The sequence below is a fragment of the Passer domesticus genome, chromosome Z (genome assembly GCF_036417665.1).
Source record: "Passer domesticus isolate bPasDom1 chromosome Z, bPasDom1.hap1, whole genome shotgun sequence".
Taxonomy (NCBI): domain Eukaryota; kingdom Metazoa; phylum Chordata; class Aves; order Passeriformes; family Passeridae; genus Passer; species Passer domesticus.
The window spans coordinates 70,370,673-70,394,501 of NC_087512.1; the positions used below are offsets into that span (position 1 = coordinate 70,370,673).

Below are 23,829 nucleotides of genomic sequence, written 5' to 3' on the forward strand. Positions count from 1 at the left end.
TTTGATCAAGCTGATCCAAAAGTCTGGAATTCATTAAGGGTAGAGGGATATCCATGACATTAGTCATATTGATAGGGAATTAATATAGGAGTATTTCTAAGGAGACACAAGAACCTGCTTTCTCCTGCAAGCACTTGTGATGAAACACAACACTGTACTGCAATTCTCAACATCAAAAAGAACTTGGGAAATAAGAAGATTACAAAGCATATCATGCCTCCTTCCTCCAATCCCTTTGCCAAGACTGCTTCAGGAAAAAAGCCTGGCCAGCTGCAATCAGGACCGTGAACTAGTGATTCTTTCAACGCTAGATGGCATCAACACCCTGGAGGTCATTTGTATTTTACTTCTCTTCACTAAACCTTGAACAAAGAAGGGAGAAATAATCTTGCAAAATTTATTTATTTTAAAGTGATTGATATTAAACTCTTTCCAATGGGTAGGCAACACAAGAACATGACAATGGAGCTTTCCCAGTTTTGTTTTTTTTTCCTCCCCAATGACCAAGTTCCCTTTTTTAGTAGACATCTTGTTTGTCAGACACCTATAAAATACATGTAGCCTCCTCAGAAGTAGCTCATTGTTAACAATATCTTAAATGAAAAAGAGAAAATTTTAAATGTGTAATATCCAAACTTGCATTGCCTTCCAGTCTCTTGGAAAGTGACGCATGACAATAGATCCCACAGAAGTGACTGTAAACAATCCAGGAAATGTTATGGCATAGTGTCAGTTTTGGTTACATTTGGCTGCGGTACAGTCTCAGTGAGCTAACTTGCAAATATGGCAAACTTTGCACTGATAACCAATCAAACCCAAAAGCATTCAGGAAACCAGCTAGAAGGATACCCTGAGGTCCAAGAAACCAGTTTCAAGATAACAGCGTGAAGACAATTTCATTTGAGTTTTCTAACAGAAGGATATGAAATTAATATATTATCCATGGCAAATGCCTAAATACAGCAGGATTTCCAGTACCTTTTCTATAACAAACTGTAAATAATAGTTGGGAGCTATTTGGACTAAAAATTAACAGACAATACCTCCATGACAATGACAGTCATTCAAAAAATGGGTACAAATTGTAGCTTCAACCTTCAAGAGGAGGATGCAATATCAGTGTTCTGATTAACACCTCTCCCTGAATAAAACCCCACACATGTATATTGAATCAGAATTTCAGCAAGCTTGTTCTAAACACCAGTCACAAGAAGCAGCAGAGATGCTTTCTAGCTAACACTCTTTCCTTTCTGACAATCAAAGGTACCTTTCTCACTAAATTTTTCAGACTCAGCAAAAAATAAGATATTGCCATGGGTAATCCAGGAATGGAGGCAATAATGCATGGTGTGAAGAAATCTTCTGATAGAGAGCAGAGCTGGATTTTATTAATCAAAATGCTAAGCTAGGAAGGATAAATTAAACTGATGAATATGGTTAATCTTCTAATTATAATATCCCAACCGGATTTCAGGGTCCCTTCCTTTTGAAGTTAATTGAAGTTTTTCCACTGATTTTAACAGAAGAAAGATTAGAATCTCTTAGTGAACTGTCTTGTTAAATTATTTCTTGGAGATTATTTTCATAATTTCAGAGAATGTACTTACAGTTAGAAATTTATGCTTGTTTCACATAAAGTCCACATTTTTAAGACTGCAATAAAACAGTAAAGAAAGAGCCAGAGGTTCAAGTCAAATCACCCTACTGTCACTGCATTTACTGGATCCAGGTGACATATACTTCACCCTGACTTTGGTCAGCACTGGGTCAACTTCAACTTCAATTGGTGGAGTTTAGATTTTTCGCCTTTTTTTTTTTCCTGTTCAGTCTATGCTTGGAAGTGTTTCAACTGTATTTCATCATCTTCCTTTCCAAAGTTAATTCAATACCTCTCACTAGTCCTAAACAGATAATTCAGAAATATACAGTCCTATATTTTTGGAACACAATACATACCTACCTATCCCTGCACAGCTGGTGTGACCTCTGAATCTTGACTCAGAGGTGCTTAGCCCCTAACTTGTGTAAACTCTCATTTCCTTGCTGTGAGTCCAGCAAAAGTCACAACTGCTGCACCTTCAGTTGGCACTCACACCACCTGGCTAACATAAGGCTAGTCCTTGCCTGTATATCAACTTTTGTTTTATGATAATAACTCAAACTGCTGGTTGTTCATATTTAACCCCTAGACCTACTGCTTCTACGTTTCTTGCAACAAATTTTGTGACAGTGTCTGACACTAACGAAATACAACAGCCTTTCAGTAATCAGCAGTCCCACTATATTTAAATGGTAATCTGTCCACTTTCTCCATTTACAAATTCGTTTGCCCTTCCCCAACATCTAAGACATGATAAAACATCCATTGACAAATTCTCATTCATGTCTTAGCTTCACCAGTTATTAAAATATGAAGAATTTCTCACCTGTGACAACATGTCAGAAAATGCTGCACTATAACACAGAAAGAGTTAGATCAGATACCTACCCACACACTTTGGCTCCTTTGAATCCCACTGAGAGGTTCCCTGGCAGGTGAGTTTGCTGTTTCCTTCAATTTCATAGCCCTCATTGCAGGTCACAAAACATACTGTCTTGTAGGAAATATCGGATGTTGAACAATTAATGTGTCCATTTTGAGGAGACCGAAGTCTGGGACATGTTCGAACTGCGAAGGACAAAAAACTCCAGTTCACTCTCAGCACTGAGTATCAGTGGAGTTACACTGCTTTGCCCAGTTTTTCAGAGGTAGGAGAGATACTGTCTTGTACATTAGTTACAGTAGTTTGTATGAATTTAGGGAACAGAGCTAGTACAGAGTAGATTTTTTCAAAGGCTTGATACCTTCCTTTTCCTGAAACTCTCCTACGTAGAATGTATGAGGTTGGGCACACACTTCCAAGCTTACCTAAGTATTGACATAAGTTCAAACTAACAAGCTAACAGTGTGCAGCCTGGGCTGGTAATGTCTATCAGCCTTCAAAACAGGACAGCTGCAGGCAAATGCAATCCTGTGAAAAACTGTGTTCTTGGGAGTTTCTAGTTTTCAACAACGTCTGAGAACTTTTGGGGGATTTCGAACTGGCAGGCTGTTATGAGCTAAGTACACAGGGAACAGGCTAAGAGCTTATGAACAGGTTAGATGACAGTGTCCCTGTACTCAGGAATTTTCTCAGGCACTTGGGACTGTATTCACAGAATATAGACACATGAAGGCCTCAGCAAATCAGAAGAGAAGATGCTCAGCACCATGGAGGAGACAGAGAGAGGAGGAAGGAATACAAGCTATTTATATGGTTTGTATACCAGGTCCATGAGAGATGAAAAGGAACAAATCAGGTTGTTGCTGATACAAAAGAGACCCTTTCAGGTGTCAGGCATGGAGACAGTCCTGACTGCTGCTCAGCGCAGAGGCTGAAAGTGGCATGATTCCAAGAAGAATGCAATCCTGTGCAGGTGGGGTATACAGAAAGGGAAGCAGGGAAGTGAAGAGCGATCATCAGATTGTCTTACAGTTTTACTACTAAATCCTGATGCTGCAATCTAGCACAAAGCTACTCTGTAATTAAGATTGATCACAAAAGATACAAATGATTGTAGTAAGAAAAACATAGCAATGGCATGGGTTTATGTTCTTTGTTTCAATGTCATAATCCAAGACTTTACAGGACCTATTTCCTTTGTACTGTCTTTTCAGTGCAGCTCCTTTTCAGCCAAGATGTCATACTCCAGCATTTGTGTCCTTGATCCCCTCCAGACAAAACTCTGAACTACATACACACTACCTGGCCTCTGGGTACCTCAAGTAGCTACACTATACACATCTGCTGTCTGGACATGTGTATGTGATGATGATACACCAATAACCAGCTACTGGCTTTCCAAAATGAGTGGAAAACTCTGATTTAAAACTGATCTCAGCTAAGTTCACAAATACAGTTCAGTATGTTCAAAAGAGGGATAAAAACAAATAAGGGCAAATGGTGTGATGATCAGAAATAGAACCAAGATTGCAGTTCCCCAAACCAACCACAGAATGGCTACAGTTTGAAGGGCCACTGGAGCATTTCTAGTCCTCTCTGCTCTACACTGGTCATCCTAGAGCTAGGACATTGTACAGGGTTGTGTCCAGACAGCTTTGAGTATCTCTGTTGAGGGAGACTCCAGAGCTTCTCTGGGCGGCCTGTTCCAGGGCTCAAGTCACTCACTGTAAAGAAGTTCTCTCTTATACTCAGGTGGAACAAGCTGTGCATCAGTTTCTGCCCATTGCCTCTTGTTCTATTGCTTGGCACCACCAAGAAGAGTCTGGCTCCCTCCTTTTCAGATACTTATATACATTGGTAGGATCCCCTCTCAGTCTCCTCCAGGTCAGCTCCAGGCTCCTCCAGCTCTCCAGCTCTCCCTTCCTCACAAGAGGAACTCTGTTCTTACTTGATTGTTTCCCACAGCTTCTGTTTACTTTGTTGGCAGGAGGGCAACCTGTGGTGATGGGTGGTTTCAGAGAACTGCTTTTGTGCTGTGATTTGAGAAGCTGATTTTGCCAATTAACCTAATCTTGCTACTGCCAGGTAGGAGGCAAAACATGATCTCCTCTACAAATGCACTCAAAGGGAAACCATCTTGGCAACCTCTCCTTTTTCCATTAATTGCTTATTCTGTGCACCAGTGGACACCACTAGACACCTCAAACTAATTAATGGGCATGTAGGCTGAATCCTGCTTCAAATGCAAGCCAGCTCTATAATTACCACTAACTACACAGCTTCTGAAAGCTACAAACAGCACTTCAAAAAAAAAAAAGATCTATGGTGGCACCTAAGTGGAAAACAATGTAGCAAAACCTATGTATAAGGGATAAGAAAGAAGGAAAAGAAGAAATGCAGATGTACCCAATAGCTCTTTATATTACTACTGTCTCACATGTACTCTCTGAAGGTGTTACTACTCTTGTAATTGCATATAGACAGGCATTCTTTACGAAGTGTATTTAAAAACAGTCTTGAAATGCTCATTTTGTGAGGCACTCTGAGCTACAGAGCAGCTTTATAAAATGCTGTATCTTAACTCTAGTAGGGGGAGTAAGAAGAACATATTTACAGCTGAATCTCAAATGTGCTATCCACAAGAAAGTAGGCTTGCTCTTTAAAGGTTTCTACAGAAGTAGAAATACCCAATCTTCAGAAAAAGAACCAAATTCTACCAAACTCTACTACTTAGGAAGCCTGAATGAATTAACAGTGGTGAGGAGGCTCTTGTCAATGTTAATGTGCCTACAGACAAGGCAGAACCTTCAGTACCTGCTGTCTAGCCATTTCTTCTGGAAGGACTACACAGCTCTAGTGCTCTTGTCTCCTCAAGTGTTTCAAAGCTCATGCTTACTCAGTGTCTCAGCATGGCTCTGGCAGAAACCTGTACCTGAGCCCACGTTACCTTGGTCATGGTTCCAAGCATTAAATGCCAGCCCATGCTCTTATCAGTAACACATTTTCCATGATCAAGAAATATTTCCAAATAGCCAGTGAAAACAGCAAAAACAATAACGGTATATTCTGCTTGCTCTGGGGTTTCTTCTAATAATTTTTTTCTGGATTAAATATGGGGTTTGTGTTTTTGTTTTGTTTTGGTTTTTTTTTTTTTTTTTTTTTTCCCTGGGTCACTGTTAATTGCATGATATATGACTGCATTAATCACTTTCTAATAGGACAGCAGATTTTAGCTAGCAAAATAACAGGAGTATTTAATGTCAAATCCAAAGCAGTGGAAAGGGATTTTCCTTCCCTCTCTCTCCTCTTCCTAATTTATATGATAAAATACCCTTGGGATTAACAAGACAGCTATAAACCATGCCTTTGATCTTGCTCCCTTTCATAGTCTGAGTGAATCAAGACTAGCAGATCCAGCACATGTAACAGTGGGATTTAAAAATTTTTTTCTAATTGGAAGTCTTCAGGATGATGGACAACAGCACAAACAAAGCGAAGCCAAAATATATCCTTCCAATGCTTCAAAGGATATTAGCTCAATATCAAGACAGTATTTCAATGCAGACTTTTCCCCCATCTTCCAAATTCCCTGTTAAAGAAAGATCACACCCCAAATAGGCGAATTACTTTAAATGCTCCAGCAAGATTTTCAAGTACTAGAATCTTGCACTTCTCAATGAAAGAGAAGATAAAGGATCCCTTCTTTGTGGCTGACTGCAGCTTTTTCCCAGATTTTTTGCACAAAGGGTGCCTGTGCGACAGAAGCTTTAACAGAGAGTGCTCTTTCCCAGTGTCCCAGTCTTCCTGAACCAGCATGCAGTTTTGACTGCTGGAAAGTCCACAGCTCCAAGTCCTGCTACTCAAGATACCCTCATAATACTGGCCTATTGAAACCTTCTCCTCTTGTCACTGGAAGCTACAAAGGAAACCTGAGATTTCTGGGATTATTTGAATAAAGTTCCTATAAATCTAAGCTGAAATAAACCGCTATACAAAGAATGCCCTGAGAGACTGATCTGTAGCTCAGATTCCCCCTTTCAGAGCCGTAAGTTGCTGTTTCTTTCAGGGCTGTAGCATTTACTGTGATGTCATGAAGTGCTAATTCTGCCAAAGATCAGTCTTACATTTTTGCCCAAACACAAGGCCAGGGTAAGAGCTACAGAATGAGATGATGGCTTTTTATGTACTAGCTTCCAGTGCAGCAAACTAATGTCAACGGCATTCAAGTCAAACTAAACATGCTGAACTACGTCTTGTGGCTGTTGAGGAGATAAAGGCTCCTACCTGGTTTATTTTTTTTCCTTTTCTCCTTGGAAGACATACCAGGCAGATATACAGGCATGGGATTGCAGTTTTCATTCTAAGTGATCAAAAGCCCAACCTCAGGCAGTTTTGTTGTAGCAAAACAAAGCTCTGTTCCTACCACAAAATCCAGAAATAATTTTTTTCAGGATGCTCTTTCTTGTGTTTCATCTGTTTCACACCTTATTTCTGGCTGACATTCTTTTATAGTGAAATTCTAGGGTATTTTAAGTCATTCCATATTGAAATTCCACTCAAAAGTCTTCTGAAGATCCTGCTCAAGTCCCAGGCTTTCCTATTTTAGGTAAGAAGAAATTGAAAGAAAGCAAAATGGAATTCTTTAATGGCTAATGTCTCCCAACACCAACAGCCCTCTCTGCTGAGAATATGGTTGATGATCTAAAACAGCCAGGTGGAAAGGTCTTGTTACCTATTTAAATACTTGGTAGGTTCACTGGATCTATACAGGATAGATACAAAAATTCATACAAATTAGGTAGACAGAGGTGCAGAGAGGTTTAAAGAAGGAGTCTGTATATTCACTTTCAAATGACTGTCCATCTGGTCAATCTTGCTCTGCTTTTTCCTGTTGTAGAAGTCCCCCTTCCATTTTATAAATGAAGGAAACTGAATGATTGGGCTGGCAGCCAGCCTTTGGAACGTACTTTGAGACAGGGCTAACAGGATCAGATTTGCACAACTGACCATGTAATGAGTGAAGAAAACCACTGCTAAGAATGAACAACAGAAAAAATGCTTTTCAAACACATACCTCTGCAAGTAGCCTCTGATCCAGACCACTGCCCATTTGGTTGACAAAGCCGGATGCTGCTTCCAATGAGATCAAATCCTGTCTTGCATCGGATTCCACAGGCAGCATTAAAGTAATTGTTGCAGACATTCTGGACAAAGTGACCATTTTCAGGGGGCTTCAGTTCAGGGCAGTGAACAACTAAATAGTTAAACAGACACAACAAAGTGGTTACTAGCTGGAGTGCAATAGGCCACTGAAGGAAAACGATCTTTTAGAATTTCTAATTCAGCTTGTACCTTGGCATTTTTGCTGGTTTAAAATGATAGAGAAAATATTACATGCAATTTGACATGTCCCTCAGAGTACAAAACCACATAAAAAAATTGTCCCAGCACTGTATTGTGCATTCCAGGGGTATTCTGTTTGTGGATGGAAACACTTACCTTCACAGGTTTGTCCTACAGCACGATATCCCTCCCGGCATGTGCAATCCTCCAGGGAGGTACTTCCTGGTGGAGAAGTATGATTCTCATCAGGACATGAGATGCAAGTGCTGATTCCACCTGGTGAACCCTCAGGCTTGTACGTTCCTGGTGGACAAGCTTTCAGCAAAAGAAAGCAGAAAGGAATTCAGGACAGTCACCTTTGACCTTGCATATTTTTTCAGGTGTGTTGCTTTATTCTCTCTACAGTTTCATTTATATATTCAGTGTCACATAGGGCAGGAGCATTCTCCACTTGAAATACTGCACACTTCTTAACAGGTTTGAACTAATGCCTACCAGACTCGGTGGAGTGATCTGTAGTGACTGTCTGGGGACTGACATTAAGTCCATGATTAATCACCTTGAAAAGAAACCCAGTCTCAGAAGACACACAAGATTTTCACTGACAAAACCTGTGCAGACCTTATGAAGACATTCTTGATTCAGAAGAGTAAAAAATTAGTTCAAACTTAATCCTTGCCATTCAAAACTATGAGACGTGTAATGCATACAGATTCATAGCTAAAAGCATACAAGTCAGCAAAACGCCCTGCCTTTGATTTACACATTATGGTCATAGGATATATGTGATCTATATACTAGATGTGCTAAAATGTGAGAGGCACAAACAATAAAGGAATTAATCAAAGCAACTACTCCTTGAAGCCTTTGCACTATTGCATTTAATTCTGTGCACCAACACACACAAGCTTTAAGAACATTTAGATGATGTTTTCTAAGGCAGGGAAAATGCATAGCGAAAAGGCACCTCTCATCAGAGAACTTCAGATAGGCTTGATAGCGCTGAGCCTTACTGCTCTCTGCTTTGAATTCTAGTTTTCAGAAAATCACTGTAATTATTTGTATTTCTTTCACAAGATGTGTGAATTAGGGGAGTGACTAATCAACAGGACAACACAGCAGCTGCTGCTAAATGAAATTTTGATTGACCAGATTACCACTTGAAACAGAATGCAAAGATATTTGTGCTGAAAAATGTAACTGCTAATGAAAAGTTCAGGAAATATTCTGAAAAGGTTATGCAATAGAAACACTGAAACCCAGCCAAAAAACTCTCACTCCATTAACTTAATTGTCAAATCACCCCATTTTCTCCTTCAGACTGCAGGTCAGACTCTCTCATTCTCCCCTCAGCCAAGTGGTACATTTGATGTAGCTCTGAATGGTATGAAGAACTGTACAACCATAAACACGCTCAAGTGACTTCCTCCTTACACAGTTAGGTGTGCCTTGCTTGTGGAACTGGTCTCTCCTGTGGAGCTGTATTTCCTGGAGTTCAGATATTCAACCTTCTCTTTGGTAGTTGTAACCAATTTGGTCTATTCTGAGACTTGGATGCACAGATACTCTGCCTCTTGTCTTACTAATGAAAACCTACTGCTTTCTATGCAACTGGAAAAAAAATCCAAAAAACAAAGGCAAAAGAAAATCCATTCTCCTTTTTCCTCACCTGTCATGACAGAATTGGCTTTCATAAGCCAAGTTTTATGGAATATAGCCCCCCAAAAATCAGCAAATATGAACAGGTGGCACTTTCCAGAAGGAGGATGATTTTTTGGATAACTTCCAGAGAAAATACTTTTGTTGGTTTTTCAAAAAACTTTGTGTGTTTTTTTTTTGAAGAAAGCAACTGAGCGGCTTCCAGTTAAGAGGCAATTTTGGGTGCTGAAATTGGATTAATGAATTTGTATTTTAAACACACTTTTAAAGAGACAATGACAATGCCTATTCAGTAAGAGATAAAAAACAAAGCAATTCAGAAAGGAAATAGGGCAGAAAAATCCAATCAGATTTAGAGATGGGATTTTTAAATTTTTGTTTTGGGAAAACAAAAACGTATTGGGAAAAAAAGTCCCTTTCATATAATTCACCTTTTCTTCCCATCCAAGACAGTCTTTTTGGACTTCTGCTTCTATCCTTTGTTCTGTGCAGATATTCCCGCCTTGGACATCACATGTCTCCAAAATATTCTCTCCTGCTTTAGATGATCAGAGTATCAGAGGCATTGCTCTGAAATCTCAGAAATATTTCCATCTGGCACTTTGTGAAGGTCTCTGTGCATCCTTTTTAAAACCGTATCCAGCACAAAGTGATGAAGTGCATCCAAGAGGACACAGGAAAGAGTGAAAATTAAGCATCACAGGGGACCTGCTCTGTGACAGAGATACCCTCCATATGCCAGTTGAAGTAAATTAGCCTCTTTTTTTCCATGTATGCCATATAAAATTACATCTAAACTAGGTGTTTCATTCCAAAAAATCCCCCCCATAAACCAATAAACCCTCAACCTAATTTCTCTCTTCCTTTCAACCTCACCTAAAATTAAAAAAAATAAAGATCAGCAACAATTTTCTCGTTCCGTTTTGAGAACTATGGAAAAGAAGTAATCACCCATTCTCTGATGTGAGCATTTTTAACAATAAACCCAGTAATTTGCTTAGAGCTTTGAATCAGTCTGGCTTTGAAGAAAATGATTAATTCTGAAATCACACTTACAATTTGCTCTTTCCAGTCAAGCAGCAGGAGGTAAATAACACTGTTAAGATGGTTATTAATGTCTCTACTGAGAAAAACATGTTTTCCGAAATGTCCTCGTTCTTTTTGTATGCTTTAAATGCTTATCACTACCTTTAGAGAAAGTTGAACTATATCCTAACTTGGCATTTTACATAGAATTTTTTTCAAGTCTGAATCCCTGCTCATTGATACCACATATGCCCCAGACATATTCAAACTATGAAACTCCACACAAGTTTCATTCAGAATCTTTGCCAGAAAGCACTGGCTTACAGAGATATTTCCAAGGGTGTGAGATCACACAGCCTATCCTGAGATGTCAAAGAGATGATTTAAGAATAGAGCATAAGCACACTGTGCATTTTCATAATTTCCATAATAGTCACAGAGATTAGCCTGGCCACAGCTCATGCTGAAACCATCCAAAATCAGCTATGGATGAGCAGAGCCCTGGCCATCTGCTCTAGACTGTTCACATTTGACCCAGCTATACTGCAGACCCATCAAAGCCAGCACTACAGCATGGACCAAGACTACACTCGGTGATGGAGTCAAAGCTAAGCCAGAGCTTAAGGGACAAACTCATCTGAAGAACACATGTGGCTCACTCCATAACTGATCATACAGTCAGGAATCTTCTAGGATCAAGCAGCATCAAATTTCATTCTAGTCACCTGTATGTATTCAGCAACCCTGTACCAGCAAAAAACTGACTACAGGGAAAGATCATATTCTTTGGTCCTAATCTGTAAAAACAATTAATTTTTTTTCAAGGTTTGGTTTCCCTTTCCAGCAATGTCAGGGTGTAAAAAGCCTCAAAACAGTGTAAATAAGCACCAGTTTAGCACTGTCAAGAATAACAAAAAGAGGCAAGAATTTAAAAATGGGAAAAGAATTTTAACAGTATCAGCCTTTAAAGAGAGAGGAAACTCATATGCACATTGCAAACATGATTTCCCCAACAAAAGATGTGAATTTCCATACATGTGAACAATGCTGTTCTCTGCCCAGAAGCAAGGGGAGAAGCAAGGAAATGCTTTTTTATTCAATGTAATTCTCCTCTCGAGATGAGACTACTGAACTACACGACAGGATTACCTCTTTGTGGGAGGATATGGAAACAGGGATTAGTGTGCGAACTCAAATGAGCACAAGGCCTGAATTCCCCAAGCACAAAAAGATGGCTCATATTGAAGTTGTCATCAACAACCTGCTTTCATGAAATGGTAGATATTCATCAACAATTCACATGCATATTCTACTGTCTATATTAAGGACAGTGCAATAAATTTTTGACCAGAAATGATAATGATACATGGTACTCCTCACACATCTTCTCCTAGGGTATATAACTGACCAAAAAATTTGAAGAAAATCGAGCATGTCTCTTCTGGTTTTGAACATTACTGGGCTTGATGACATGTTGGGCCACCAATAATTCTATTGGTGGCACTTTCTTATTTATACTTAAGTTGCACATAGAAAAGAAATCACTAGAAAAGAAATATGACAGGGCTTTGCCAGAAACAAAGACCCACAGGCAGACATAAAAACATTTCAGTCAACTAACCATACTGACCACGCACCTGTATGTCAAGATGTTGTTTGAAGATAAACAGTGAACATGGAATGTTAGAAAAGGCTGCTAAAAAATTAAAGAACAGACTTCTAAATTCAGTAGGAATTTCATTCTACCTTCCTACAATTATGAAGTAACTGACATTTTAATCTTTACACAAGAATTTAATATTGTAAAAGTGACAACAAAAACAAAGGTTTGTTTCAGAGATTCACCAAACAATTAATATGTATTATGCAGTTTGGCTTTTTTAAAACTGCAAATACTAAAGCCATCAGCAAAGTTAAGCCAACTAGCACTGAATCCCCACAATGGCACAAAGACTGGACTTAAACAGGTGGAGAACATAGGACAAAGTGTTTGTCTACTCTGTGACACAGGATCACAATTCTTCCTCTGAATGTACAAGTACAAATTTTAAGGATAAATACGTCTATCGTAAAAATGTAAAAGTTTCAAAATCCTGGGAGAGCAGGCAAACTCAATTTCCTCTCCTACTAGCCTAGTGCTCTAAGTCACTGAAATGGAATTATTTTCCAATTATCCCAGTGTTAAGAGAGAGGAGACTCAAGCTCCATGTATTTCAAAGATTAATTTGAGGGATTTTGTATTTTTCTTCAATGCATAATTTCTTCCACTAACTACCTTTAGTAAGTAATCCCTGGCATGAACCGTTCTTTCCACACTTTATGCTAATGAAGGATCTGATTAAGGATTTATCTTTTGTGGGATATGGCAGGAATCAGCTAGGCGACAATTTCCTGTTCTCTTCTGCATCACTCTGAGTTCTATTGATACCCAGCTACTCTGATGGCTGTAGTCTATAATTCTCATTTTTTCCTCAAAAGCGCAAAGCCTAAATGAAATGACACCTTGATGCAAATCTGGAGATAGTCTTTATAACTCAGCCTGCAAACATCTTCAATGAGGAAAGAAAGCCTAGTTTGCCATTTAATCAAGTCATGTTTATGATACTGTAATTATTTTTATGACATTGATTGCATGGATGGGTCCTCAACACATCTGTCCCAGAATCACAGTACACCATGAATACCTATTCTTACTTGGTTTCCTCGTGCCCACTAAAAATGATGGAACCCATGGGATACAGAATCCCCAAACACTGGACATGGAGATTTTTAGTTGTGTGGATCCTAGACCTGACAATTGATTCCTTGTGTTTCTAGTAATTTTCTGGAAGTTACGTGGAAGATCCACAACCCAAACCTCAAATTAAGTCACATTTATGTCCTTGGAGAACTGCAGTCTGAAGCTGTGGGTTGTCCCTTCCACTCTTTTACTTCACCTATTACTGCTATGCCTTGGCAACAGTGGGAAAAAAAAAAAACCAAACCAATAGTTGTCACTGTAACCTTCATGTGTGTGAAAAACTGCTCTGGTAGCTGTGTTTGCAAATAGTCTTGTATTGGATTTTCCACCACAAACAGATCTGACCATAAAATTTATTTATTTTACTAAATGTGAATTAAAACTTTAATAATTAAGGATATATGGATAAGTTACAGTAAAGTCTGAAGCTACATCTTTCTACTTTCATATCTGCATCTCTCAACATGATAAAGTACTGCATGATCTGTCTAAGGGCCAAGCATATCCTTGCTTAGAAGCAGCAGTAGGAACAAGGGGCTATTTTTAATTTCTTTTGACAATAGTCTGCCAAATAAAATGCTCTTTACAAGGACAAGCAATGGTGTCATGTAGGAAATGGAAATCCCATTCCACACCAAGCAAAGACTTCTTGGGATGTCCTGCAGTACCAGCATACAGTGTTGCTCAAACTGCCTCTTGCCTCCTGCCTCCAAAACCCCTTCTGCTGATGCTGCATGCCTAAAGTGTGAGTGACCGCTGCAATGGAAGAATGTGAATTACACATGGAAGGCCACAGCTGCACAGAACTCCCTAGACCTCTACCATCTCCATGTGTTTCACAGTGACATCTCTTGGCTTTTGCTGCAACCATCTTATGAGTTCTTCTCAGCCTGGGCCAGTAGGAGTACAGACCATCATGCTTGCTTCTCTAAGACTTTCCACACGATGGGTCTCTATTATAGAGATTATTTCCAGAAATTACAGCTTTTGTCGACCTTTATAATCTAGGAAGATGTTTTATCTTAAGATTTTTCTATATGGTAAGTTTGTCGAGTTGCCCACATTGTGATTATGAAATGCCTTTAGAAAGATAGGGAAAAACAAACCTAAACTTTTGGCAGATGCAGTAATCCACCTTTCTGCAACATGATGCTGCAAAAAGCCCTCAAACAGAACAACAAGCAAACAACAACAAACAAACAAACAAAAAAAAACAACGCAGGAGCATGCTAGGATTACAAAAAATAGGCAAGGAAATGGCTTCAGTTAAACATTTGACATATAAGACTTGTACATAGACTGCAAAGGAAAACCCTGAGCTTGCCTTTATGTGTAGGGATCAGGGAAGGATTTCTAAGTCTTAGCATGTTCTCCAGCTCTTTAATATCTCCTATTATTCCCAGCATGTGCTCTGCATTAATTTGAGATGGCACTGAACCTGCTCATCCATCTGTACTTTGTCAGTATTTTTTAAGCATCCTTCTCAAAGCAACATGATTAGCAATTTAACAAGCTAGATGTCTCTGTTCTTATTTGATGTATTTTCCTCCATCTCCTTAGTAGTTCTACAAATTTTCTCTCAGAGAAAGACGGCAGGCTGAAACAATTCAGAAGTTTAGCTGTCTCTACAAGATACAGGGGATGGTTCATTCAAACCTTACAGTTGAGGTTACAGACAACAAAATTGAAATATTCCACTGCCAAGTAGTCTGCAGAGTTTGCTAAGACACTTTGAGATGATTTAGCTCTAGATTTTTAAGCACTTCAAACAGTCACAACAAACTTTTTCTTGGTAAAGATGAGAACCTTGGATGCCTTCCCATGGGGCAGAAGATGCTGCCTGGAAGGAGGTCCAGTCCTTGGGTGAGCATCGCATCCTGCTACTGCAAGCATCCACAATGTGGAGAACAATCTGCCTGCTTGAAGAATATAAGCCCAGGAAGTATCACGTCTTGTAAATGTTAGGATGCCAATGAGAACCCTCTCCACAGGGAGGTCTGGCTGTGCCGAGCATCTCTGGGTAGGCTTGGGGCCAGCACATTCAACAGAGGATTACTGCAAAGCAAAGACTCTCAATGCCAAACACCCTCCTTGGTCATAGCAGCAGTATTGAAAATATATAGAAAATCCATCTATGTGCACTTCTAAAGCTTTTTTTAAGAGGCAGGCCAACTATTAAATGTTACAAGCAAGGTGAGTGCCTTAAACAGATTCATACTGGAACCACTCTTGCATTGCAAGGACACAGAGCAGTGAGAAGTATTTTATATATTTTACAATCATAAAAATAAAGACTACCGATAGAGATTACCATATAAACTTTTACAGAAGAATACTTCTATTTTTGTTTCAAAGCATGTGGCTTACTTAAGAATAAGAAAAAAATTCCTGATTCCATGCACTGTAACTTTAAAAGAAGTCTACTTATGCTTCATTCAAACTACAAAATCACAAGACAGGTCCTGACAACTTGTGCAATATCTCTACACAGAAGTGACATTCAGGTATTGAAAAGAAGCTCCTTGGATTTAAGTCTCAGTGCATTTTAGACAGTTACAAGTTTGCTGTTTGCATGGAAATAAAATCCAGCCTTGGTGACACATTGGAGGAGATGTCCAAACATATACATGCCTACCAGCAACAGATATCAGTTCCTACCAGCACTTCTGATTTTTACAACTTGAGTACTGATTGATGTCCTCCTGTCCCCATGTATTTCTAGAAGTTATCATGCTAAAAGTGTAAAATCAATTCCAAAAGTACAAAAAATTCTTTCTGGAAAATTAACTCAGTTAATATTTTATTTAATTATTAAATTAATTATTAAGTTAATTATTTAATTTTTTATAAGTTTGCTAAGCAAATAAAGATTATTTATGAGTTTATTTACATGCAAGTGAAGGGTTTTTTTGCTTAAAACTTCATGCAGAGTGAGATCCTTATACAAAGGGGGAAATACAATAAATTCTGAAAATGCTTTGCTCAGAGCAGCACTGCTATACAGTAGGCTTCTCTGGACATGGTCTTTATCATAATCACAGACACACATTCCTCAGCAAACCTTGATCACTGCCGATTTGATAGCACATGCTACTCTAAATACTACTGCTCTAAGTGCTCTGGATAGCATCCTGCTATTTAACTGTATAAACACTGAAAAGGAGTTTCACCATCCTGTACCAGCTGCACTTGCTTGCAGTTTTACTATCATTGCTGTGAAGTTGCACATTCATTTTTAGAACAGCAAATTCAAAACACCACAACAAACAGAGTGACTGACGTAAAGAAAATTTCATTAAAGAGAATCCGAACATTTTGCTTCATTTGTGCTATACATAGATGAGCAAATACCTGCTTGAGAGATCTAGTATCTCTCTCGTCTGAAGGCACTGGCAGGCCAGGGCTCTCTAGGCCTGGTCTAACCATTTTACCATGCATCAAATATCTCTATTTGTCCTTTCGCAAAAGGCACTGGGCCAAGAAGGAAAAAGGGAAGGACAAGAAAAGGACATGTTTGCACCAACCCATCACCTGCCTCCCTAACAGGAAGGACTAATAATCAGCAACTAGGTGCCTAAAGGGCTAAAATTACCCCTAGGTCAGATCCCAAGTGACGTCTGTTACATACAGAAGAGTTGAAAAGCTCCACTGGGCTGCGGCATATGCTGCTCAGCCAACTGCTGTGTGACCTAGAGGCACACATTGGGAAACAAGAAATGGATTTCCTTTATCCACAGCTTTAAAGAGGGACAACTTGGCAAGACAGGAGTCTGAGCTGGGATGAAAAAACTCATTCTTTAACAACTAATGTGCTACATCCAGAGCAATCTGGACAGAAGTGAGAATCTCCACTGCCTGCAACCCTTGGGACTCGCTGAAATTACCATAATCCAGCCAGCACTTGCCCAGCACAGCCTGCACTTTCTTCCAGAAGCAGGGAGAAGGAGTCTCATGTTACAGCCAACTCAACACATCACTTTCTCCTGGGATTGCTCAGTTTAACAAAATAAGGGAGAAGGGTTTAGAAGCTGACAAAGCACGCACCCCAATCTTCACAACACTAACAGGCCACTGCAGTGAAGAACATACCTGGTGGTTCAAGATCCATTTCTACCAAGTTCACCAACACAGTAACTTGAACAATTTTGTGTTCAGTGATTCTTGGGACTTAATAGTAACCAAAAATTACTCTCTGCTCAAACTCAGTGAGCAAACTGGCTTTCTTGAGAGAAACCAGTTGTGTAGGGAATCCAGGAGTAGTCAAGAGACATTCTCAGATTTTCTCATTCTCATTGATACAAAAATTGTGAATTTTCTCTCTGGCAAAATATTAACAGAGCCTTGTATGTTCCTGAATAATTTTGCTAGCCTAATGTGAAATACTCTCTGTTGCCTCCAACGCTCACTCCCAACAGCTTCTGGTGCATATGATCCTGGAGTTAAAAAAAACCCCAAACCAAAAAAAAACAGATACCTATTTCTGCCTCCTTTCTCTACAGATCAGAGTAGTTCCACTGCTCAATCACAGATGGGGAATGCAGCAAGTAAAAGTTATTATAAACAGGAAAGAGAAGCTATTTCTGCCAGAACCTCAATAAACTGTCACTACTGCATTAGGTGCCAAACTTGGCCTCATTTCCACATCCCTTATTTTTATCATTAAATACACTTTTCAACAACAGTGATTATACTCCTATTAAGTAACATTTCTGAGCACTGAAGATATAGCACATGACTGTGCAGATGGAGAACATATGTCACTATTTCCATGTTTATTTACTTAGCAGCCCAGGGTAGGAAACAGAGTTTTTGGTTAAGACTGCTGGAGGACATGCAATGGCTCAGGCCAGTAATCAGGCCATAAAAAGCGGTGGTTTTGCCAATTATTTTTTTACATATTGTGAAACTAGACCAACTATCCGTGCATAGAATTCAGTAAGCTGTTGTAATCTTGATGTTATAGTTCCTATTAATTCCTGGAATCACTACTGGCACTCCTGATTTACCATGAAAAATGCCATAAATCCCACTCCCCATTCCTCAAGCAAAACTCTTATGGAAACTGACAGGATTCCCTGAATTCTTTTAATATTTTCCAAATATGTATATCAAAATAAAGTCGTGTTTATGGAAAGCCAGAGGACTGAGATAACAACTAAGTCAGTATGCTTAATACTAATTGCTGCTTGTTCAAGAAACATTTGGAAAACTGACTGCTTCTCACTTCATTTTCCCCAATTGTTCTTGTCACCCCCCCTCCCACCATTCCTCTGCAAGATATGAAAGATGTCCTTAAGAACAGATCTGACCCAGTATCTATTGCAGGAATAGTGTCACTGAAGATCTGAACCAAAGAAAGGATTTTAAATACTAAGTACTGTGGCTGCTAACAAAGTGAACATTACTGCTGCAAATTAAAAGGGATGAAAGACAAAAAAGATTATGTTGCAGTACCTTAACCAAATACACAGCCTCAGGCCTCAGTCTAACACAGCTTCCTTCTCTGAAGAACTGCCATTCAAAACGTTTCTGAACCATGCTTTTCATCCCCCACTAGACAGCCACTCTTCAATGACCTAATTTTCTGCAATGCAGGAATCCTTCTGTAAAGAAGGAATACCAGGGAAGTGAGTCCTACATTTCTAAGGCCCCTATTTTGCTATCAGTATTGACAAAAAGTGCTAAAGTAACACCTGTAAGATCCAAGGACTTTACTGAAGGGCAGTTGATTAAACTAGAATGAAACACCCTGTGGCAGCTGCCAGAAAGGGAGAAGGGAAACACTCAGAGTGACTCTCAGGAACCTCCCTGCACATTTAAGTGAATCTGTGCTCTGTGTTCCACTTCTCCATCCTCTTCTCTGCTTGAAAGGTAATTTTTCCACCTTAAAAAGGCAGAATCACTTGTTCTCTTTCTAAAGGGCAGTGAGATTCTTTGCATATTTTGGGAGAAAAAAGGTCTGCCACAGTCTTCCAGTCCTTTCTCCTTTAAATACATGCTCTCTTTCTAAGCTCTTTTGCCATAAACAAGACCATACACATCTTCAGAGATGGAGAAGAAGAAGGAGGGAACACACTTAATAGAAATCTGAAGCAAAAAAGGTAAGTGGCAAAAATTATTAAATCACTGCCCAGTGGACCCAAGACTCAAAATTATCAAACCACAGAGTTTTAGCTAGAAAATCTATTTCTAAATAGCACTTGATTCCAAATAGTTAGTTTCACAACATAATTAATGCTATCTACAAACATCCCAGTTTTTCCTGAGGTGGAGACAAATTCTTAGCTAGTTTCTTCTACTTTTGCAGACTGTGAACCAGTGAGGGTGCAAGTGACATTTTATAAACTACCTCCCTCTCTGATTATGAACGCATGAGGCACTGCACTTTCTATTTCAATGTAGAAGGCCTCCCAAAAATTACCTTAAAATAATGAGAATAAATCAATCTCTAACATCACTGGGAATGAAATTCAAGATGTTACAGACAGCTTTGTGAAACATCACATTCATAGACCTTGAACTTACTACCATTAATACTTGCCTGTGCTACAGCCCTGTGGCAAAAACCAGACAAGTCACAGCTGTAATCCATCACCTCCGTCTGCAGGGATAGGTAGGTAAAAAGAAGCAGGGAACAAGAAGGCAATAAGGGCCTTCTCACAGGCTCTCAGAGTGCAAAGTTGCCTTCTTGTCTGAGACAGAGGGGAAGGTGCCCAGGCAGTTGATGATAAAATGCTGTTGATGGTGAAGCACTATCAGCAGAGTAAAGACAGCAGAATCCTGGAGGTGGGCAAAGCAAGACGCCTCATTTTTTAAGCTGGAATTGAGGGCCATACAAACTGTGTTCTTGGGGCCACAGTATAGCTTATTACTGCTTCTAGGCCAAACTTTTCTGGCACTTAAGCTGGATGAGCCATTATCATGGGTGAGTTTTGGGCCCTTCACTACAAGAAAGACACTAAGGCAGTGAAGTGTGACCAAAGAAGGCTAGCAAAGATGCAAAAGGGTCTAGAGCACAAGTAGCTGAGGGAGCTGGGCATGTTTGGCCTGGAGAAAAGGAGGCCTGGTGGGGGGAACATTATCACTCTATAACTCCCTGAAAGGATGGTATAGCCAGGTGGAGGTCAGCCTCTTCTAAGTAGCAAGTTATAGGGTGAAAGGAAATGGCCTTAAATTGCACCAGGGGAAGTTTCAGTTGGATACTAGTAGAAATTTCTTCACCAAAAGTTTAAGAAAGTCAAGCACTGGAAGCGACTGTCCAGAAAAGCGGAGTCATCAAAACTGGAGGTATTACTAGAAGTGTAGGAATGGTACTTAGGGATGTGGTTGAGTGGTGGACGTGTCAGTGTTAAGTTAATGATCAGAATCAATGATCTTAGTGGTCATTTCCAACCTCAACTGCTATATGATTCTATGAGTATTGAAAAGGAGTATCACTAAGTAGTGAAAAAGGTAAGTGTGATGGGAGCCCTCAGCTGCTGTTACACTAAAGAGATACTGGCAGAGGGTTCCTCAGTGTCTGAGGCAAGTAAGATCCTTCTCAATCCAAATTTTGATCACACTGCTTCTGTTCTCAGGGGTTTGGACTGTGAGCACAAGGTGAGCTACTGGTCCACTTTAAAAGCCACACATAAATGCAGCTTGGCTACTCTCACTGATTAAATCAAGCAGCTAATGAAAACTAAATGTCCTTGCCTTTGCGCCAGGACCTAACCAGAATCCCTACCATGACTTGTGCCATAACCTAGTCAGAACTCCTGTGCTGCCACTGGGACAATTTTTTAGTGTTTTTGGCCAACCAGGAAGAATATGGGTGCTCACAGAAGTGCCATGTTTTTAAAAAGGTGTTGCATTTCATAAGGTATTTTGAATTTCCATTCAGAAATAAAAGAGATCAAAATTTATATATGTGTTTTACTCCTCTACAATTCACAATGACATAAAAACTCAAATGAAGGGATTTGCAAGTGACAGCATATTTGATACAAAGTTGAGGCAAAAGCTTAGGTTCTAAAATGAGGGAAACATTTGCATTTCATGTGATATTCTTTGCAAGCTGACAACAGAAATAGGACTAGGGGATCGGAATATGTTTAGGCATACATATTAATGCCTCTGTGAGACAGAAAATAATGCAAGTCCAAAAGAAACACCAGCTTAACAATATGTAACTCTTCCAGTATATGACTATGATGCTTGGCAGGCACTACTTACATCCTGTACTGACACCATGAGTCTTCAGAACAAGGCTACTCAGCCTCCCACTTTCCTCCTTGTATTAGAAAACCTTAGTCCTGTGAGCTGAGTTACTTGACTAACTTTTGCAGTATTTCATACTCCTGCAAGAAAGCCCCTCTTCTATACCTTCTTTTTTGGGACTAATGGCACCACTGTGACACAGGGATAAGAGATGCAGAAGATTCAGACCAGTTACCTGCTGCATTTAAAGTTTCTAGAACACCTCCTCACTGGACTGGACTCCCCAAAGTGTGCATACACAGTGTTGCTGATGTCAGGTAGACTGGTCTTGAGTCCTAAGACACTACAGTTATTACAGGAGGCTTTAGCAGACTGGCATTCCCATGACTGCACAGGCTTCACGGTATGTTCTGAACTCAGCAGGAGGGCAATATGTGAAACAAAGTATAGAAAGATAAAACACAATAAGAGGCCAGTGTTTTCTTCCAGAGCTCCAGATATTTTTATACACACATAAAAGTCAGACTATATGTTTTTAAATTCATGTGACTTAGGGTTTTCCCAGCCCATCATGTAGGCGCTTCTGTGTTCCACCAGAATACTGCCTCTATCTCTACACAGTTTTTAATACCACCTATGTGCATTTCCAAATATGAGTTGTTCTAGGGGAACACAGTGAGAATGTAGCAAGCACTTTTCTGCCATAAAATCAAAAACTGGAGCTGACATGGAGCCTGACAGTAGTCAGAACAGTGTTAACACTCTCAATTAATCTGTGAAGTACTAACCAAAAAACAGCCTGGTTAATGGCAATAATCTTTGAAAAAAAGACATGCAGTACTAGTAGCCTCTATGTAGAAAACGTCTCGTACTTCATCTTCTTGAACTTTTGTTTGAGAAACAAACCACATGCCACAAGGAGATGACAATTTTGCATGGGTAGTTACTAGCATTTACAAGGGAACACCCTTTCTTTGAACTCTTTTGGGGCAAAAGTTCCATGACCCCTCCCTTTTTTTTCCTTTTTTTTTTTTTTCGTGTGTGTGTGTGTGTGTGTGTGTGTGTGTGTGTGTGTTCAGAATGTTTCTTTTGATGTCAGGGAAGAAAACCCCAGCAGATTTTTTTAATGGCCAAGAGAAAGAGCCAGTTCTTAAGTTGTTACAGTAAGTGCAGGCCTGTGTAAAATTAGCACATCTGCCCATACTGACACAGATAGATTTTTGCAATTTCTCTATGCTTTACACTGCTTGAAATCTGCAATTTAGTCCCTAATTTTATTGGGTTTTGTTTCAAATCTGTCAGGTCCAAATTGTCTCTATAAGATATGGCTATAGACCTTATATTAGGTTAGGCCATATATTTAACTACATTATACTCACTTCTGTAACATCAGAGTTTCTCAACTCCCCACCAACTCCAAGGTTGGGAGTCCATTCATTCTTCCCACTCTTAACGACTAAAACATTTCCTATTCAATAGATTTCAGATTAGGGAGAAAAAAAATCAACTTCTCAAACTACATTCAGGTGTTAGTTCTATTAAAACATCTGAATTGGAAGTGTTGAGTTGCTGTTCTTTGTTTTGCATAGTTACAAACTAAACCCTAGGGTTTTGGCCTGAAGACATTTCCATTTTTATGCAGAGTCCTGATTCTGTTTTCATCAAATTACCTACAAACCCAGTAAAAAACAATTTCCTATTTGAAATCAATCTGTGCTGCTGCCTTCTCATTCCCTAGAGACGGGATCACACTCCACAATGCAGTCAGCATTGTTTCAGGTTGAGAAATTTGGGCTATCTGCAGCAGATTTTAGGCTGATAGAAGAAAACATGGCTGCTTGTAAGACAGTCAACCAAGCATTCTGGCTGCTGAGTACTTTGCAGGCATAATCAGCTTATGTATCTATAACGTATCTGCAACCCACATGCTGTACTTCTCCAAATTGAGTGGGCTTTTGAACCCTTTTCATCACAGTGTTTTTTCCACCATATCCTTCTCACTGTCCATGGTCTTTGCTTGAGTGGTACCAGAATCTGAAGTGCTTCTGGACCCCTGTAGGTCTGAAGAACAGAGAATGTGGGAGAGAGTGAGAGCACAGCTGCACAGGGCAGAGAGGACTCTTCCCTGAAGTAATTGTGAAACTATCTGAGGAACCTGCCCTGTCAGACATTTTCCACAGAGAACACAGAGAAGTCAGCTGGATAGGACTGAGCCAAAGAAGGAGCAGAAAAACAATCTTAGCTCTCCTCACTACAATGTTTATGCTCTTGTGATAGTGGTAGATGAGTGACCAGACAGTAGTAGAGAAGCCTCTATATTGCCTTTTGGGTACACATCCCTTGAAAGGTTTTACACAGGTCAAAATCTGCAAACAAATG

General features: G+C 39.6%; 1 protein-coding gene across 1 annotated transcript in view; it reads right to left on the reverse strand.

The window, feature by feature from the left end:
• SVEP1 (sushi, von Willebrand factor type A, EGF and pentraxin domain containing 1) overlaps positions 1-23,829 on the reverse strand; it is a 117,827-nt gene that overhangs the window by 71,260 nt on the left and 22,738 nt on the right. Inside the window, exons 4-6 of the mRNA XM_064403058.1 lie at positions 7,983-8,141; positions 7,558-7,737; positions 2,489-2,668 (exon numbers count right to left, since the gene is read on the reverse strand). Of these exons, the coding sequence (XP_064259128.1) occupies positions 2,489-2,668; positions 7,558-7,737; positions 7,983-8,141 (519 nt within the window). The remainder of the gene's footprint in view (positions 1-2,488; positions 2,669-7,557; positions 7,738-7,982; positions 8,142-23,829) is intronic.